The following is a 20,830-nucleotide window of genomic DNA, read 5'->3' as shown; positions in this document are numbered from 1 at the left end:
CATAACCGAGAAGAACTGCTGTTTGTCTGCACCTGGGGTCATCACAAATAACTGGCTAAAACAGTATTGGCAGTTTTTTTTTTTTTAAAAGCATAAAAGGAAGGCTGAAGGATTAAATAACATAACTGACACATGGGGTTGCCGAGCATAAACAAACCCATTAATTATGAAGGTAAAAAAAAATCCTGTGAATGGGACACAATACAAGTTGTCATTGTTTGCAGATGATGTGGTCTTGAACCTTGCATCCCCATTGACATCCCTTACTAACTTAATGGCTGATTTAAAAGCTTTTGGTGAATGCTCAGGGGAATAAGGTGAATGGTTTAAAATACAAAGCTTTGGCTTTTCACATGTATCAGAATCAGCTTTATTGGCCAGGTATACTTGCATATACTAGGAATTAGATTTGGATTGCTATGCAACAGCCAGTTAGGAAACAGTTAAACAGTGACAGTACAGATATACATAACATATGCAGGTATCCGCTAGATGTACCCTGGGGAGGGGGATGAACATATATTTGCTGAGCTGCACAGCGCCTAGGCAGCCATCAGTGGTGCCACTGGTCATTGCAACAGCCAGCTATGTAACAATAAGCAGAGACAGTACAGTTATCACACGGGGAACATATATTTGCTGAGCTGCAAAGCGCCTAGGCAGGCGTCAGTGGCACCACTTGGTCACTGCAACAGCCAAATAGGTAAAAATAAAAACAAGTAAACAGTCCAGATAAGGGGATGACAGGGGTGACACGGGGAACATAAAAAGTTTCCTAGACAGCCATCGGCATCATCATCTTGATCATTGCTACTCACAGGGTAGCAGTGGAAGGGCTCAACAGGCCATCTCCCCTTCAGCAACCACAGAACTTGGGTGGTGGCAGGAGAGTCAGTGAGGCCTAGAGTCAGAGTTGGGCCCTCTCTGGGCTGAGGTCCACTGAAGCCATACCTCCTCCTTGGGGTCTACTCCTGGTGCTAGAAGGGCTCTTCCACCACCAGAGGTCATTCAGCGGGGGCCCACAGCTGGGAGTCCCTCTGCTGTACAGGCCAAGCATCTGGGGTGTAGCGGCTGTAGTGGCCGTGGCCGGGGGTCCTGCTGGCTCGGGAGTACCCGGAGGACTTCACCAGGGGGTTTCCGGCCGGTGGTGTCGCCACGCCTGGGGGTCATGGTGGGGGCCGCATCGCTCCTGCACCCTCTGCGCTCTCCGTCTCCATCTGCAGTCTCCATCTCCCCCTCCCGTTCTCCTCCCTCATCCTCCCGTCCAGGAGGTGCCCCTTCTCCAAGGACCGAGGATGGAAGCTTGCATACATGCGACCATACGCTGCCCACACCAGAAGTCACATAAATATGACACATTCTTATACAGAAACACTTTTAGAACACAAATTTGAATTTAATTGGCATTCCAAATAGGACAAAAGCGCGCACCCCCCCCCCCCCCCCCCCCACAAAAAAAAAAAAAACACATTCATTCAAATGCAAAGAAATCAGGAATTATAACCTGTAAACTGTGTCCTGTATCCAAAGTTTTGGTCCCAATTGGGGACCTTTGTTAACGAATAGGTCTCAAAGGCAATAATGGCGACAGAGATCAAAGTGCTGCAATAGCCAACAAATCAAGCTACCCAAGGAACTGCAATCAATGGTGGTTTATGCAGTGGAAATGTTGATGGCTTTTAAATGGAAACAAGCCCTTGCTCTGACGATTCCTAATTTGCTCAACAAAATGTGGTACTTATCGGCCCAGGAATATATCACTGCTTTGTGAGATGATACGGTAACAAACTGACATTTCACTTGGGACTCTTTGTATTCGATCTATCATAGATGACGGTCTACCCAGGGCCGTCTTAACATTAGAGTGGGCCCCTGGGCAAAATAATTTGGGCCCTCACCATACCTATGTGCAGAAATGTCGTCCAGGCAACGGTGATGATGGGCGATCCAGGCAGCGGGGGTCTTTTCAAAATCAGCAGCACTTCCCTCCTGGCAAATAGCGCTACAGTCTCCCAGCTGCTGCTGCCTTGATCCCCGCTGCCTAAAAGCCGCTGCGGGTCTGGACAGTGGTGTCCAGGCAGCGGTGGCTGAGAGCTTGTAGCGCTATTTGCCGGGTGGTGGGGCGGAAAGCGCGGTTGATTGTCTATTTTCGGCCAGTCTTTTCAAAATCAGCAGCACTTCCCACCCCGCCGCCCAGCAAATAGTGCTACAAGCTTCCAGCCGCAGCTGCAAGCCACCTGCTGCAGCTGCTCTCCGGGGCAGTGATGTCTTCCCCATTGTGGTGGGCACCTAGAATCATTGGGCCCCTGGGTAATATGCTACATAATGTTTCAAATTATTGCGTTTTTTAGTTGCTTTTATTTTAACTTTTTTTGTATATCCTGTATGTTTTATTATATTGTAAAACAAAGGAAAAATAATTAGTATCTTGCAATAGTTTTAGAAAAGCACAACTTTTGAATGGCAAAACATTACATTTTATTAACCCTTAATGCATACCTCACATTTGCCCCTAACGCATGCCCCACAAAAGGGGGGCTTGGAAACATCAAACAAGATGTGGCTTTACAGGGATGATGCTCCTGCGAGCCCTGACTCCCATTGTCCTCATTATGGGGGCATGGAAAGTGCTCTAAGAGCTGCAGGCCATGCCCACATACTCTCTGTCTCCATGACTAGACGTTGTGGGCATGCGCACAGAATCTATTTACCCCTTTCCTTTTTTCCCACCTAAGTAACATACATGTTAATATAGTAAAATAATAAATGAATGCAAGTCAATTTAGAAACATTAAACCTAAAACGAAATGAAAATAAAAACCAAAACAAAATAGGCAAATTAAAAACAAAATTAACAAAATCAACAAAATCTACCAGAGGTCACAGGTCATCGATCCATCCATGTAAAAAAAAAAAAAAAAAAAGAGGGGGAATAAGGCAGTCAACATACTGTATTCCACAATCTACTGGTACTCCTCCACCTGCTTGCTGAAGCAGATACCAGGAGGTTGTTAGGAAGCATTTTTGTATCGCTAATTTGGTAGGAATAGGAAGTGTACGGATGTATCTGGCCCAACAACCTAACAGAGCAGGAGTCAGGGGGCGAGATTTTCCTATGTATCAATCCCCGTCCGCCCCGTTTTTGCAAGGCTGGGTATCGCCACCCCCTGGGTGGCGATACCCTATAGAAGCCTATGGGCTTCTTTCGCCTCCCGCCGTACGACGTCCGGTCGCCCCCCCCCCCTCCTCAGGTCCTCCAAAATCTCCTCCTCCCCCTGGTGTGACAGCCGGGAGGACATCCGGCTTCAGGGGGGAGGAGGAGACGCAGGGGGACGCTGCCAGCCGCCGGGAGGTGACGGAGACCCCCGCAGCCCACATCACAGGTATCGCGGGGGTCTCCGTCACCGCAACCCGATGCTGGCCGCATATGTTAGTACATATGCGGCAGCATCGCGGCGGCTGCAGTGCGAAGGGCGGCGATGTATGTTAATACATCCCGCCCAGGGTCTCTTTATATGCCTCCAACTAGTCCATAGTAAACAGAAACAATAATCTGGAAGTTGCCATATACAGAACATGGGGGAGGCATGAATCCATTGTTGTGAAATGGCCTTTTTATTAGAGATGTGCACAGGCCACTTTTCGGGTTTTGGATTTTGGGTTCTGATTACCTTGAGGTTTTGGGTTCTAATGGGTTTTGGCAAAACACCTCCTACGTGTTTTGTGTTTGGATTTTTTTGGGTTTTGGGTTCTGATTTTTTTTGTTAAAAAAGCATAAAAACAGCTAAAATCGCAGAATTTGGTGGTTTTTTTTGCTCCTACGCTATATTAACCTCAATAACATTCATTTACACTCATTTCCAGTGTATTCTGAACACCTCACACCTCACAATATTGTTTTTAAGGCAAAAGTTTGCACTGAGGTATCTGGATAACTATGCTAAGCCACACAAGTGTGCGGCACAAACACGTGGCTCATGTAAGAGTGACACTGCAGAGGTAGATACGGCAGTATTAGGCAGTTGGCCCCAGACCACACAGGTAGATATACGGCAGTATTTATTAGCCAGTGAGCCCCAGACCAGACGGTAGATACGGCAGTATAGGCAGAGAGCCCCAGACCACAAAGGTAGAGATATACGGCAGTATTTACTATTTAATTATTTATTAGGCAGTGAGCCCCAGACCACAAAGGTAGAGATATACAGTACGGCAGTATTTAATTATTTATTAGGCAGTGAGCCCCAGACCACACAGGTAGATAATGATATACGGCAGCATTTTATTAGGAAGTGAGCCCCAGACCAGACGGTAGATACGGCAGTATTAGGCAGTGAGCCCCAGACCACACAGGTAACTAGATATACGGCAGTATTATTTATTAGGCAGTGAGCCCAAGACCACCAGACTGGCAGATTCAGTGCAGGCAGCACCAGTGGACTATATATATATTTATTTATTATAATTAATTAATTAATTATTAATATATACAATAAATGGCACAGCACAGCACCAGAGGTATGCCCCAGCACAGAGGAGACAGTAGTACTCCAGGCAGGTACACAGTTAGACTGTTCTCCTAAGCAGCGGAGAACAGAGTACACAGCAGCACTGAGGGAGACAGCCCCAGCAAATAAAATAATTAATTACAGCACAGCAGCACACCAGAGGTAGACCGCACAGAGGAGACAGTAGTACTACAAGTACACAGTTAGACTACACAGCAGCACTGAAAGACAGCACCAGCGATTGCAAAAGCTCAAGGTCAACATCAAGTTTAAGCCCCAGCAGCAGCACCAACACACCCTCTCCCAACCCGCTACTTGACTGGAGTGAAGATGGCGGGCGCGGCAGCCGCTTATAAAGCCTCGCGAAATCCGACGCCGGGAGATGACGTTCTAATCACGCGGACGGACCGAGTCAGGCGGGAATCTCCGAGCGCTGCTCGGAATCGGGCTCGGAATGATGACGTCCGTGGGGGCTCGGATCTCTGAAATCCGAGCCCGCACATCTCTACTTTTTATCCACTGTGCCAAGTAATACAATAAGTTTTTTGTTGGTCTTGGGAATAGCTGATTGATCAGCTAAGTGTCCAAATAGAGTCCTGGACACAGTACATTCAAAGGGTATGCCCACACATAGGAAAACTCGGAGGGGGGGTTCTGTGTGTGTGTGTCGTAGTTAGTGTAGCGGTGCTGTCAGAATCAGTGTAGTGTTCGCGCGCCCAGCGTAGTCAGCGTATCTGTCAGAGTCGGCGTAGTGTTCCCGCGGCCAGCGTAGTCAGCGTCCCTGTTAGATTCTGCGTAGTGTTCCCGCAGCCAGCGTATAGTCAAGCGTCCCAGTCAGATTCTGCGTAGTGTTCCCGCAGCCAGCGTATAGTCAGCGTCCCTGTCAGATTTGGAGTACTGTTCCCGCAGCCAGCGTATAGTCAGCGCCCCTGTCAGATTCTGTGTAGTGTTCCCGCAGCCAGCATATAGTCAGCGTCCCTGTCAGATTCGGAGTACTGTTCCCGCAGCCAGTACTTTGTTAAGTTGCTTTCTTCTTATTATTATTAACTAAAATCCAGTTACCAGTTAACACATGTCATCATTACTGTCTCAGATGTATGATATGGCAGGTGTGAATGTGTTCCTGAAACACCCCCACTATCCACGCCAGCCCGAAGCGTGATGAGCATTACGCATCCTCCCGACTTGTTCATACCCCCACTATCCACGTCGGAGTGGAGTTGATTTTATAAAGTGTGGCGAGCGCAGCGAGCCACCAAGCCCAAAGCGTGGCGAGTGTAGCGGATTACTTCACATGTATTCCGCTGCGTTCGCCACGCTTCGGGCTCGGTGACTCGCTGCGTTCGCCATACTTTATAAAATCAACTCCACGCCGACTTGGATAGTGGGGGAATGAACAAGTCGGGAGGTCGCATAACATTCAAATGTGTAATTAATAGGTTGTCTAGCTAAGAATCCTAACTGCTCTTGAAATAAATATGTTTTCAATGTTTTATGACAGCTCAACTAAACACTTTACAATATGTGTTTACAGTGGACAGGAATGTGTTTATCTATAGTTGACTTATGTTGAACGAATGCAGCTGCCTGGTGCATGCACTTCTTATCACCTGCAATCTTTCTAGTGTGTGACACGCTGCGGAACATGTGGTGCGGACAGTTAAGAAAACGGCTTTTGCTCGGAAGCAGCAACAATCTCCTGACCCAGGTTATGTACAGGGTTTTCCTGGCATTGTGCAAAGCCATTTCAAGCTACTTATTACAGTAAATGTGATCCCAAACACATTCCTCATACATTAAGTACCTCACAATCGCATTAGTGTCTAAAATATTAATGTTCCATAATCCCAGGAATGTTATGTAGTTGCCAATTTTCCCTACATGAAAGGGATGTGGTTTAAAACCTTTATCCCTCCTGACCAAACATGTTGCCCATTTGCCTTTATTCCTAAATTCTACTGAATACAATTTTATTATATATTTATTAAATACACTTTAGCAATAATTATAATGATTGTTTATTTATGTGTATGGCGCCACAAGGGTTCGCCTAGCAGAATACATACATTTATTTATTAACAGTTTCATATATAGCGCAGCAAATTCCATTGCACTTTACAATTGGAAACAGTGATACAACAAACTGGGTATTTACAGATAGTCAAGAAGGTAGGAGGGCCCTGCTCGCAAGCTTACAATCTATAGATTAGATTAGATACGTCTTTATTGTCATCACCCCAATTAGTGTGCCAAAATTCAGTTTAGCATCCATCCAAAATACATACATATAATAAAATACAAAGATGATCCACAGACAATTTACAATAAAACTTAAATCCCAATTACCCTCCCCCCATGACCCAAATTAGCATTTAATTCTAAAATAGCCCTAGGAAAAAAACGATTCCTCATCCTACTGGTCCTATTCCTTAGGCAACCAAACCGTCTACCCGAAGGCAGTAATACAAACAACCCATTAGCCGGGTGGGTTCCATCTTTTAAGATATTATGCGCACTACGCAGACAACGCTTCCTCTGAATGTCATCGGCAGAAGGGAGAGTAATACCCATTATCCGTTGGGCCAGTTTAATTACCCTCTGGATTGACTTCCGTTCTGCATTGGTACAATTCCCATACCAGACGGAGATACAACTAGTCAGAATGCTTTCCACTGCACAACGATAGAAATTTACCAAAATAAAGCGGCAATCATTTGCACTTCAAAATCAAACTGGTTTTGCAGTGTAAATGATTGCTGCTTTAAAAAAACTGGAGATTTCTCACCAAATCTCTCACTTTCTGAAACTCTCATCCTATTAAATCTCACCCTTTATGTTAGTTGACCATGTTAAATCCTCAGAGATATAAGTGCCCAAAAATTTAAAACTAGAGACCTGGTCAACATTTGTCCCAATCTGTACCGGCATAACCGGGCTAGATTTTTTCCTACGAAAATCTACCACGATCTCTTTTGTTTTACTTTCATTGAGAAAGAGATTATTGGCACTACACCACTCAGCCAAATGCTGAATCTCCTCTCTGTATGCCGTTTCATCGTTGTTATCAATGAGGGCTATTAATGTTGTATCATCGGCAAATAGGGAAATAGGCATTGATACACAAGGATTGGTGCTATCTATTACATAGTTAGTCAACCTAACCCCGCCTTGCGAATGGTGGTATGCCGGCCCACCATTTGCAAAGCATTTTTAAAGAAAACAGTTTCTTTTGCGCCCTTAAATGTTTCATTAGTACTCTGTCCTGTTACCCGCAACTAGCGGCTGCCACCAGTGATCTAGTAGTGTTATTAATATAATGGTGTGAGGTTTTTGGGAGTGTGAAAGGAAACGGGGTTCACTGGAGGAAACACAGGAAAACACAGGGAGGATTACTAACTTTAGCTTCTTATATGATTAAGTGAGTAGTGGCCAGGTCCCTATGAGGGCATATATTAGTTTATTAGCTCCCCACTTCTGTCACATGTATAGCCTGTCAGGGAAGTAAAACGTCTGGAACCAGCAGTATAAACAGATATTTCCTGTCATTGTTTAAATAGAGGTCCCATGTGTTCTTTTGTTTCCAGGACAGTCACATTTTATATACTACAAAGTGAATTTCCAGGACGTCAAACAGCTAAGGGATCTTCTTTATGAGTAGGAAAAATTAATGGGATAATGTATAAGTATTCTAAAATTCAAGGATGAAAAATCACTGATGATATGAGATAAAAGGATGAGCCCATAAGCCAAGCACATTTATACTGGCAATCAGGGCTGCCATCAGAAATTGTAGGTCCCGGCACTGACCAAATAGACAGGGCCCTGCCCCAAAAATATTCTCCTGCACCGCTCCACACACATGTGACTTCACATATATGCATAGTTACCTACCCTCCTGCATTCTGCAGGAGACTCCCTGAAATAACAGCAATTTCCCTCTCTCCCTCATTAGTCTAGCAATCTCCCTAGCCCACATTACACTATTACATTTTTTGAGAAAAGAATGAGAGATAGATACACATTGAATCATCAGCGCCATTTCCCACCACGTTACCAAGTATAGTAGCTCTTACTAACTGCTTTGGGGTTCATCTACATTTGTATATAAATCATTTTAAAAGATTCCTCTCAGATGTAGCACCCACGAGATTGTGCCACGTTCACAATCTCTTTTCACAATCTCTCCATATATGGATCTAGACACGCCCTTTGGGTGGAGCATGACACACACCCTCAATGTGGTGCTGTGCAAAATTATACTACCAACTATAATCTCCCTGAAACTAGTTTTCAAAAGTAGGCAAGTATGCATATATGTGGAGCGTTTCGGATCTGCAGGAACAATTCACAGAGGACCGATATGCAGGGCAGGTTTGTTTTAGAAAGTCCTCCCTATGCATCAGCATGCTGTTGTTGCTCAGCCTTGTGCAGCTCTCCTGGTATCATCGATAGGAGTCAGCCAGGGTGGGGCCCCCTCCCTGTCTGGGCTCGGTACTCCAGTCCCTGCAGTCCCCCATCCCTGATGGCAATAGTAATCCAACCTTCATTTAACTTGGAGGGAATGAGCAGATAACCTAGCTCAGCCAGGCGATAACAGATTTTCATCCTTGAGTAACCTGACTGGAACTACTTCACCACTGCTACTCCAAATGCAGTGGGTCTGGGGAACTTACTGCCACCACCAGGCTCCTACACCAACACATAAAATCGCTTACACTTCTGGGCATATGTGAATACACAGGTGCAATACCTCCTGGTTGGTGTCAGATAATTCCCACTAGTCCCTCACTATGCACCAGTCTGTACTGGGTAGCTGCTGGTAACCCAGAATATTCTGAGAACAGAGAAGTGTTTAGTGCTACTCTGACAGTAGTAAGTAGTAGTAGTAGTAAGCAAGTGTGGTATTTATTCAGTGGCGTACTGTGAGGCAGCCCCAGCTGCCGCTTGGGGGAGCAAGCAGCAGCGGGGTCTGTGTGGGCACCGGCACCCGCTCGTTGCACTGACTTGCTATTGCCTGCCACTGCCCACTGACTGAGCACCGGAGGCGAGCCATCTGCAGTGCGGGTGTGGCTATGGCAGAAATGACAAATCTCCCCACTGATTCAATTGACTGTACACAGAGCCGGCTATCGGCTACTGTGTACAGGACGGGCGGGTGGATGGGCGGGCTAGGGCAGCCTGGGATGTGTCGGAGCCAAGGGAAACAGCAGTGTCTGCTGGTCTCTCTTCCTCTTTCCTGCTTCAGCTTCTCCGTTATGCGTGTGACGTCATCACGTCATACATTAATAAATGCATTTCTACAATGTTACAACTGTAACATACCTCCCAACTGTCCCGCTAAACACGGGCCGTCCTGATTTTTGGAGACGTTCCCGCGTCCCTCCCACGGCCGGCAGTGTCCCGCTGCGGGGGGGGGGGGGCAGTTGGGAGTCCCCCCCAATCTCAAATTTCTCCCCCCCAGTCCCTAATTTGCATAAGCCTTGCCCTCATTTGCATATGTCACGCCCCCTTTTCGGGCGTGCCGCGCGAGTGTCCCTATTCCAAACTTCAGAAAGTTGGGAGGTATGCTGTAATAGTGCACTTAATGTCACATTAAAAACAGTAAAACATTTCCCTAACATTTCTAATTATTTTCAAAACAATGTTGCTCTAGCCTTAGTGCCAAGCACCCTTGGTGGTACAGGGAACAGGCATTGTTCCAGTGACACAGCCAGCTGCATCGGATATTAAACATGTACATATGACATAATTACATGTGCAGTCCACATCAATTGTGTAATGCCCAATATTTCCCTTATATGGCATTGCAGCATGAAAGATTACGCAGTGGTGGCCATGTAAGTTGCTGATTATTGTCTCCAGCCACTGTGGGGGTATGAGGTCATTAGGTCGACAGTGTCTAGGTCTACAGACAAAAACAGTTAAAAAATGGACACATGAAAAAGGTCATCGTGCATTAGGGGGACACTGCCAAAAGGTTCACATGCGTTTTTCATGATTTTTTTAAACTTTACCTTCCCAGTGGGCATAGAGGGAGAATATATTAGTGTGCAAGGCGAGTTGACCTTTGTCATGTCGTCCTTTTGACTGTTGACCTATACACTGTCCAATTAATGATCCATAACCCCCCCCCCCCCCCGGGTAACAAAGTGAAGCATTAGTAGGTGGTTACTTTAAATAGTAGAACTTTATCATAGTCGATCGCTATCGCTCATTCTGTACACAAATTGCGATTTGTACTTACATGCTAAGCGATCAAACTAGATTTTTACAGCATGCACACAAGATCTGAATTGGCGGGACAACGCATGGCTATGGGGTGATCTGTGCTTCATTTCTAAGTGATCTGGACAGATCGCTAAGAAAATATCCTGAAATTGCAATGTATGTATGCCCCTTTAGAAGCCACGCTGTGGCTCTCACTCCTAATTGGGCTGCAGCTGCTTCCTGGCAAAAATCCTGGCTGTCTCCTAGCAACCGGGACATCACATTGGCTATGCGCAGTGGCCGATGGGTGCTGCCTGCTGCTAGGCAACCAGGACACTTCCATGTTCCTGGTTGCCTAGCTACCCCAGAAGTTCTGCTACGTGCAGCGCTTCACCTTCTGGTTATTTTGTCATTTATAACCTGCCTCCCCAGGGCTAGAGGTGGCCATACACACGCAGATTTATCTGCAGATCTGTCTGGATGGAACAAAAACATGGTTATGGATGAGAGCAAATGACAGTTGACCATTTGCTTGGAAATGCTGGAAAACTGACAAACTGTCACTCATCCATAACCATGTTTTTGTTCCAACCAGCCAGATCTGCAGATAAATCTTACTAGTGTATGGGCACCTTAGGAGTGATTGGTCCAGTATTGCCATGGATACTCTGTCCGACTGCAGGTCACTATGTGAGTCCTGCCTGGTCAAGTAATCTCCTGGTTGTTATTCCCAAAGTTTTACCATCTGTCTGTCAGTGACATCCTGGGTTGCATTCTGCACCATACCATCTGATTTACCATCACGTCTGCTGCTTATCCATATTGTCCCCTGGTCCTAGTAATCCATCTTAGTTAACTCCTGTGCTCTCCCATTGTTTGAGAATAGTTGCTATACAGTAGTTTGAGTGCTTACGTCCTGGCAACATCTTACGTACCAGTGAACTCATCAAGATGATGGATAATTTCTGTAGTGAGAAAGACTGTAGAAGCCAGCTTGTCTGGCCGAAAACAGCATAAACTCACCTGGCTATTGGCAGGAATCCTTAGCTCACACACTTGATCTGGGCTTGAGGGTTCGGCTTGTCTTGATTGACGGGTTGGCTGATTTGAATGACGGTTCAGGATAGGCTGGTTGAGGTCAGAGGTGGAGATTGATGGGGTGATGTTCTTGGTTCCAGAAGATTCTGCCTCTTGCTTCAGGAAACGTTGAGGAGGACTGTTGAGTACAAAGACATTATTATTAATATCTGTTACTGATATTCTATATTTCATTTTTATTTCTCTCCTAATCTTTCTATATTCTCTCTACATTTCTTTTCTCTTTCACCCCAGTTATCTATACTATCACTGCTAAACTATATTCACCACTTTAAAATTCTCCCCTTTGTCTATATCTAACCTAACATGTCACCTAGGCCTAAGCGCACTGCGGGGGCTCCCGCTAGATACGCTGCGCTAGGTGAGACAGGGCAAGCTAACAGGCCCAGAGCCAGGCCTCCGTCCAGAGGTGGTGAGAGGGGACTATCCCCTTCTCCCAGACGGAGGGCTGTCGGAGCGCAGGCGGGACCGCCCGCTCCGGAGGTAAATAGGAGTGTGCAGTGCAGGTCAGGGCGGCGTGGCGGTGCTGCCGGAGGCTCAGGAATCCCTCCGGCAGCCCGCTCACGCCAGTCACGGGGGAGGGTGCGAGCGGCTGGCGGGGATGAGCCGGCACCCGTCCCCACTGGGCACCGCTGCGTCACGCGGCGGAGCTCAGGCGCTAGGCCTGAAGCATCCGCCGCGTCAGGGGACGCTGTAGGGGCTGGGCTCCGTGCTGGGAGCCGGCCTGTGAAGGCAGGAAAGAAGGGGAGAGCGGCGGGGACGCTGGCGTCAGACCCGGCGTCCGTCCCTCCTGTAGTTGTAGCCAGCCGGGTTAATAAGCGGAGCGCAGGCGCTAGGCCTGTCGCTGCCGCATCAACTAAAGGGAGGACTAGTGTAAAACAAAGGGCACAGCGCAGCGGTCAGAGGACCGCTGCGCGCCCACATCAGAATAAAAATGGGAGCACAGTGCCTATAAGCGCTGGAGGTAGTGGGATTAATGGTAGGATGAAAAGAAATGGCCGCAGGGGTGATACCAACCGCAGTCAGGAGGGTGTTGCAGGCACTTCTATGCCTGGAGCGCCCTCTGCTGGAGAAAGGGAGAATAGCAGGAGGTCCCATAGTAAAGGAAAAAATGGCAATGTAGCAACAGCGCCATCTAGTGGCATTACTTATAATGGCAACCCCAGGGGGAAATTTATAGAGGACATGAGATATAAGTTAACTCATGCCGAATTTGAAATGTTTAAGTCGGCCGTAGCTACATGGCGGGATAATAGTGAGGATTCGGCCGAATCCGTATCCTCATGCGGCGAATCAGACGAAGTGGATTCGCAGAGCAGTGAATCCGGTATGCAAGAGCAAGCCACCTTTGCTGGGTCAAACGGAGAAGGTGGGGTTAGTGAAGGGGACCTGCAAAGTGATTCAGGAATGAATCCGGTAGAAGGAGTTAGAAAATCTAACGCCAGATCTAGACGTACAGCGAGGAGAAGGTTGGTCGCGGAGAAGGCAAGGGAGACCGATATGGCGCCACAAGGGGCCAGAACGCAACCGGGACGCTCATATGCGGACGCGGTTGCAGGGAGAAACACAGAAAGTAACACCGTGTCATTAGACACATCGGTGCTTACATCTATATGCGCAGCGGTGGTGTCGGCAGTGGCTCCTCTGTTAACCACCGGGACAGGTGGGCAGAGGGAAACTGACCCTCCGACAACTTTGGGGTCAGTATCCGACCTCATAGCCAAAGCAATAGCTCCGACTATTACTGCGGCGCGAGGGGGGAATGTCATTTCCTCTGCTGAAAGGGTATCGCCGAATGTCCCAACCGTGATGGGGGTTGTTAACGAACCTCTATTGACAGGTCAGGATTCCGCCGAGCGAGCCATGGAAGGACATTCTTCAAGTCGTGGAGGAAGTGATCGTAGAAGAAGGAGGACAACGTCATCTGATACGGGTGAGTCCACGAATGATCCTGATTGGACTGAGGATGATAATGCAGGGTCCAGCAGTGGGGGGTCAGAGGATTCATCGGTAGAGAAGAAAGCTAAGCAGAAAAGATCTGCAAAGTCTCGTAAGAGACGGCGCAGAAATGAAACCTCTGATTCCTCATTGGCATCGACATCTTCCGAAGATAAGTCATCTTCGGACGGCGTCGTGAGGAGACGAAGGCGGAAGAGGCGTAGGGAATATAGGTCCCATAGCTCCGGGTCCTCCAATGTATCGGTTGAGTCTGATGCAGTGCAGTGCGCGAACACCGCTGTTAAGCGGGGTTTGCGCCCTAGGGCTAGAGATAGGATCAGAAAAGGGCGCTATGTAGATATCTTTGCTTTAACAAGCAAGGATAGGCGGGCCCTTCTAGCCGCAAGGAAGAAAGGACCCGCTAGCGAGGATGCATTTCGCACTTATAACAACTGGGTAAGAGGCATACTAATTTTTGCGGCCTGTTATTTAGAGACACATCCAGATGAATATGTGAACCTGGTGAGATACCAGTTCCTTATTCATAAACTCTACACCTCTTACGTCGGTCCCGGTTGGCGGGTCTATGACGAAGAGTTTAGGAGGAAACAGCATGGCCGGGAGGTGTACGATTTTGGTAAGAAAGACGTAGAATTATACGGCGAAGTCGCCGAATCGGCTACACCTATTAGGGCTCCTGAGAATAAGGGGTGGGTAAGGCAGTATGGGAGCAGGCCTTACAATAATATTAATAAGGGAAGTAAAACGAAACATGGCCATGGTAGGTGCTACTCATTTAATAATGGGCAATGCAACCTAGGTAACCGGTGTCGTTTTCGGCACCTTTGTATCAGATGCGGAGGTCAACACGCAATCAAGGATTGCACAAAACCTCCAACTGGTGGGGGAGTTGGGGGTCAGTCCACGACGAAACAAAGCCGCGGTCCAGCGGCACCTGTCGTTGGATAGAGCCCCAACTCCAATTGTATTGGTCAGGATGTTACCATGGCTGGAACGCTATCCGGACAGAGATGGAGCAATATTTTTGCAGTCCGGATTTTCAGAGGGTTTTCAATTACCTGTTTCCGCTCCAATTAGTACGGGTAGTAAGGGAAACTTACGCTCTGCCATGGAACACCCTGACATAATATCACAAAAAGTTGAAGCCGAGGTAAAACTAGGTCGAATGGCAGGCCCGTTTGCAACACCACCAGTTGAGGGACTAATTTTTGTCCCCTATTGGGGTGGTTCCCAAAAAAGTTAAGGGAAAGTTCAGGCTGATTCAGCATCTTTCTTGTCCTAGAGGGTCGTCTGTCAATGACGCCATCGATGATGAATTATGCACAGTTAATTATTGTTTATTTGAGGATGCTATAGGCATCATTAAAAAAGTTGGTCCTGGCGCCCTCATGTGCAAATTGGATGTTGAATCAGCTTTGAGACTATTACCTTTGCATAAGAACGCATTTCGGTACATGGGATTTAAATTAAATGGGGGCTTTTACATAGATAAATGTTTGCCCATGGGTTGCTCCATTTCATGCGCTTATTTTGAGCGCTTCAGCACATTTTTGCAGTGGTGCCTGCAGGAAGTGTCGGGAGTTGACAGCATTACTCATTATTTGGACGACTTTCTTTTAGTGGGTCCTCCAAATTCTGACCTGTGCCTTAGTTTACTAGAAGCAGCGCTTGAGTTATTTAGGGATTTCGGGGTTCCCGTGGCAGGGGAAAAAACCGAGGGACCTACTACTGATTTGGTGTACCTCGGAATTGAAATTGATTCCGAGCGAGGTCTGTGTAAACTTCCACTAGATAAAGTGCACCGGTTACATGACGAAATAACTTATGCCATCGCGGCTGCTAAGTTAACACTTAGACAGGCTCAATCTTTATTGGGCCTGTTTAATTTCGCATGTAGAGTAATACCCATGGGCAAAATATTTTGTAGAAAGCTGCAGCGAGCGACCGTCGGGATTCGCAAACCCCACCATTTTCTACGTCTATCTTCAGAAATGAAGAGGGATCTGAAAGTGTGGGAAATGTTTCTGGATAATTTCAACGGCATATGCATATGGCAAGCTCCGGCCGTTGCAAATGCGGAGTTGGAATTATATACGGATGCAGCAGGATCTTCCGGATTCGGCGCATTTTATGCGGGACGTTGGTGCGCAGAGGCTTGGCCCGAATCTTGGGCACGAGACGGCATGACCAAGAATATGCTATTATTGGAAATATTTCCAATAATGGTCGCCTTAGAGCTCTGGGGCGCAGAATTGGGAAACAGGGAGGTTGTCTTTTGGTGTGATAACTTAGGGGTGGTCCAATCCATTACACAACTAAGGTCAACCTCTCTCCCAGTTTTGCGCATTCTAGCACGGATAGTGTTGATGTGCTTGGCGAACAATATTACGTTGCGAGCCAAGCACGTCCCTGGCGTACTTAATGAAGTAGCAGATGCATTGTCCCGTTTCGAATGGGGAAGATTCAGGCAACTTGTGCCGCTAGCCCAGAAGTATGGTGAACAATGTCCATCTTTTTTATGGCAGGTGCCTCTGGAGGGGTAGAGGAGCTGGCCCTGCGGTCGCTAGCGCCAGCAACATTTAGAGCTTATCTGGCCTCATGGGAGCGCTGGAGCGAGTTCTTGCTGGAACAGGGTGGCACAGGTAAGAGCTATAAGCGTCTTATTAATGCCTATGTATGGAGCCTGTACACGGAGGGTAAGTCCAGAAGTTTTGTTGGACGCTCTCTGGCAGGCATATCATTCTTTTTGCGTCTTGGTGGGAAGAGAGACATCACCAAGTCTTTCTTGCTTTCCAGGATGCTAAAGGGATGGGCCAGAGCCAGGCCGGTTTTGCCCGACAGGCGACGGCCGATTGATGCCAGCCTGTTGCGTCGAATCTCGAGGTCCCTAAGAGTGATTTGCTCAAACGATTACGAGGTTCGACTTTTCAGGTTGGCCTTTGCCATGGCGTTCCATGGGGCGTTCAGAGTAGGCGAGTTGGTGTCCGCAACCAGGGCATCTCCCTCGCCTATGCTGTTCGGCCACGTCGACGTGCACCACGACGGTTTATGGTGCAAGATTCAGCGCTCAAAGACCGACGTAGCGGGCAGGGGGCAGTGGGTCCATTTGGGTCGGAGTAGCGACCGCCGGATTTGTCCGGTGGCGGCGGCTCTGGCTTACGTGGAGTTGCGGCCTCAATTGCCCGGGGCCTGGCTGATGCACATCGACGGATCCCCACTTACTAACTTCCAGTTCAGGTCGGTTTTCAGGCGCTGTATATTGCATCAGGGTCTTTCTCCAGCCGACTTTGGGACACACTCTTTTCGTATCGGCGCCGCTTCGGCAGCCGCTGCGGCGGGTTGGTCTCAGGTCGACATACGAGCACTCGGAAGATGGCGGTCTGGTGCATTTAAGCGATACATCAGGCCGACATAATCCAGTGAGCCCATTTGAGGAGTAGCCGCTCGCCCAAACACGCTTTAGTGTTTGAGGGGCCTTGAGGAATTTTTTGTGTTATCACCAGTCTTAAATTAGGCTCTAGCCAACTGGTGGAAGATTTGTGTTTTTTGCCTCAAGTCAAATCGGGTGACCCCCCCCCCCACCCCGTAGAATAGGGTACAACGGGTAGGGATTATACATAATTCAAGTGGGTCAATAATCAAATTAGTCTTAAATAGATCACCTAAATCACATTCCTAGTAGTTATCAACAATTTAATATAGAACTGCAAAATCACCTTTAAGGGAATCTCCCGGGCCCCCCTTTAAAATGTTGCCAGATGTTTGCCATTATTTCAAATTTTCTAACGGTATATATCATTTCAACTTACAGGTCAACGCTTGGACACCAATATGATTTGGATGGTGGGACATTCATTTATTTATTGGTTGTCCTTGTCCCAGGTCACCACGGATACGGAACGTTTCCCTGAGACGCGATTTATCCGTTGGCTGGGGCATAGAGGTATGAGGTGGTCCGCGTTGAGGGGTCTCTTGGATGAGTCAGTTAGGGCGTTTGGTTACCCAATGTTTGTCATCATCCACTTGGGGGGCAACGACCTCACGCATAATTCCGGTCTCAATATTCGATTTGAGATTCGGAATTTATTGCTGGACCTGATCAGAGAATGGAGATTTTGCCGTTTCTTCTGGTCAGAGATTATACCTAGGAGGGTTTGGAGAGATGCACTCAATCCGGGCGCCATCGATTTGGTACGTAGGCGGATCAATTCCGTAGTCGGCAGGGCTATAGCAACAGAGGGCGGAGTGGTCGTCAGGCACGAGGCCATATCCTTTAGAAACGAGACCCTGTACAGGCCGGATGGGGTGCATCTCTCTTTAGTCGGGATGGACTTGTTTTTCCAGAATTTAATAGACGCATTGAGAAGTTTAGAGGTTTAGCTGAGGGAGTATTCGAAATTAGGTTGGTGGCGGGTCAGTTCAAGCTGAACTGATATGGCGGAAAGAACGGTAATTAAATTAGAGCTGTATTTACACTTAGATGCTGGTTGATGTCGGGATCTGGGCATCACCGACCCAGGTGGGCCCACATCTGGACCTTAACGATCATCTACTTCGGATAGCGTAAATTCTGGCGGACATTTGTAGTTAGGGCAGGTGGCCCAATTTTTTGATGACTCGGGCAGAGTGGTGAGCTCTGCCTTAGTGCTATTTGCGAGGTCAGGGGCAGAAGCAGAAGGTCAACCCCCTGGCCTTAAGGGCAATTGGCCCCTTTTGAAAAGTCCGCTTCATAATTGAGCCGTTGTCTTGGACGCTGGCAGGTGGCCGGTCCTTGGCAATTAAGGGCAATTGGCCCTTAGATCCGGAGTTTGTTATTTTTATTACTTTGTTATTTTCCAGCAATGTTGTTTATTTTGCATGCCGTTCTTTGCCCGCCACCTTAGTTAGAGCAGGGACATAAATTTTAGTTAGATTCAAATAGGCCGCCCCTGCTCAAAATAAATAAGCCGTCCCCTTTAAGCCCATTCAGTTGTACGCGTCTTTATTTCTTAGATAAGTGGGGTGAGTGTGGATGAATGCCTATGTCTGTGTGGAGTTTAAGACTGTAGAAGCCAGCTTGTCTGGCCGAAAACAGCATAAACTCACCTGGCTATTGGCAGGAATCCTTAGCTCACACACTTGATCTGGGCTTGAGGGTTCGGCTTGTCTTGATTGACGGGTTGGCTGATTTGAATGACGGTTCAGGATAGGCTGGTTGAGGTCAGAGGTGGAGATTGATGGGGTGATGTTCTTGGTTCCAGAAGATTCTGCCTCTTGCTTCAGGAAACGTTGCCCTCCCGCCCGCCCCATTTATTAGTCAGAATTAGTTGTTGAGAAGTCGTTTGCATTATTCCTTTAGTTGTTGTCGGCTTATTTTGGTTGGCGGAAAGAACGGTAATTAAATTAGAGCTGTATTTACACTTAGATGCTGGTTGATGTCGGGATCTGGGCATCACCGACCCAGGTGGGCCCACATCTGGACCTTAACGATCATCTACTTCGGATAGCGTAAATTCTGGCGGACATTTGTAGTTAGGGCAGGTGGCCCAATTTTTTGATGACTCGGGCAGAGTGGTGAGCTCTGCCTTAGTGCTATTTGCGAGGTCAGGGGCAGAAGCAGAAGGTCAACCCCCTGGCCTTAAGGGCAATTGGCCCCTTTTGAAAAGTCCGCTTCATAATTGAGCCGTTGTCTTGGACGCTGGCAGGTGGCCGGTCCTTGGCAATTAAGGGCAATTGGCCCTTAGATCCGGAGTTTGTTATTTTTATTACTTTGTTATTTTCCAGCAATGTTGTTTATTTTGCATGCCGTTCTTTGCCCGCCACCTTAGTTAGAGCAGGGACATAAATTTTAGTTAGATTCAAATAGGCCGCCCCTGCTCAAAATAAATAAGCCGTCCCCTTTAAGCCCATTCAGTTGTACGCGTCTTTATTTCTTAGATAAGTGGGGTGAGTGTGGATGAATGCCTATGTCTGTGTGGAGTTTATATCAGTAACTCCGTTATTACCTTGGCAATACCTTCCAACACTGCAGGTCCCCAAATCAGGATGGGGCTCATACGTACAGTAAAAGCCACAACCCAGCAGGAAATGCAACAAGTCACCTCTATAATTCTGTGTTTATTAACAAATACTCACTATTGAGCAGGAGCAAAAAACTGTTGTAGTAATGGTGTTCACCAGGCTGGGGGTGGGGGGGAGGGACATATACCCAGAACAGATTCCTAGCACTACCACCCATCCTCTTATCTCTCTGGCCTCCACAATTTATAAAACAATTCTGTCTCTCAGGGACATTCTGAAGCAAGGGGGCTCTCCTGTGGATGGTGCCATTGCTGCATTGATTTGTACCTCAGTGATCCACCCACAGAGCATGGGTCTTGGAGGAGGTGTCATTTTTACCATCTATAATGCATCTACAGGTAGGTGTTTTTGTTGAATAATCTGTCAGCAGCACATGTATGATGTATGTACAGGACTTGCTTCTAAATCCTTTTGATGTTTCCCTGTTAAAAAGGAGAAATGGAGGTCATAAACGCTCGAGAGACGGTGCCTAGCAGATCTCCCCAAGATTTAACAAAACAGTGTTCCAACCCTTATGAGTTGAAAACAGGTAAGAGTAATAGTCCATGGGAAAGCAACATATATGCTTTTAGGTTGTGTTTATGACTTACCACCAGGTCGTCAATTAGCTGGGTCTTATTTTGCATGTGAATTGAACAAGTGTCAAGATTCGAGTGCTATACAATCTTTGCTATCTCTGTACTGTTTACATACAATTCATGCTATCTGCATTAGATTTGCACTATATAGTCATTGCTGCCCTGTCTATCTGGGTTTCGATTTGTGCTGTCACGGGAGCGCGCATCGGGATCGCAAGGTAAAAAACCTGTACGATCTGCATGTGATCCCGATGCGATTTTGACTATTTACCCGTGTGTACATAGCATTAGTGTATTCAAAAACTGATCATAGTCTGGTGAACACATGATCAAGGCAGAGGCCCTCCTGATGAGTATAGGAATCAGTTCATTGGGAGAGGAGGTTAGAGAGAGTAGTTTGGAGGTGTGATTAGCAGATTT

At 47.2% G+C, this 20,830-nt stretch overlaps 1 protein-coding gene across 2 annotated transcripts in view; it reads left to right on the top strand.

The window, feature by feature from the left end:
* GGT5 (gamma-glutamyltransferase 5) overlaps positions 1-20,830 on the top strand; it is an 83,699-nt gene that overhangs the window by 1,401 nt on the left and 61,468 nt on the right. For both annotated transcript variants that reach the window (XM_083148209.1, XM_083148218.1), the window contains 2 exons: positions 20,040-20,170; positions 20,266-20,361. In XM_083148209.1, the coding sequence (XP_083004335.1) occupies positions 20,040-20,170; positions 20,266-20,361 (227 nt within the window). The remainder of the gene's footprint in view (positions 1-20,039; positions 20,171-20,265; positions 20,362-20,830) is intronic.

Source organism: Crinia signifera, chromosome 1 (genome assembly GCF_055691185.1).
Source record: "Crinia signifera chromosome 1, ASM5569118v1, whole genome shotgun sequence".
In the NCBI taxonomy this organism is placed as follows: domain Eukaryota; kingdom Metazoa; phylum Chordata; class Amphibia; order Anura; family Myobatrachidae; genus Crinia; species Crinia signifera.
The sequence above is the reverse complement of the archived record's forward strand: the minus strand, read 5'-3'. Positions and strand labels throughout refer to the sequence as shown.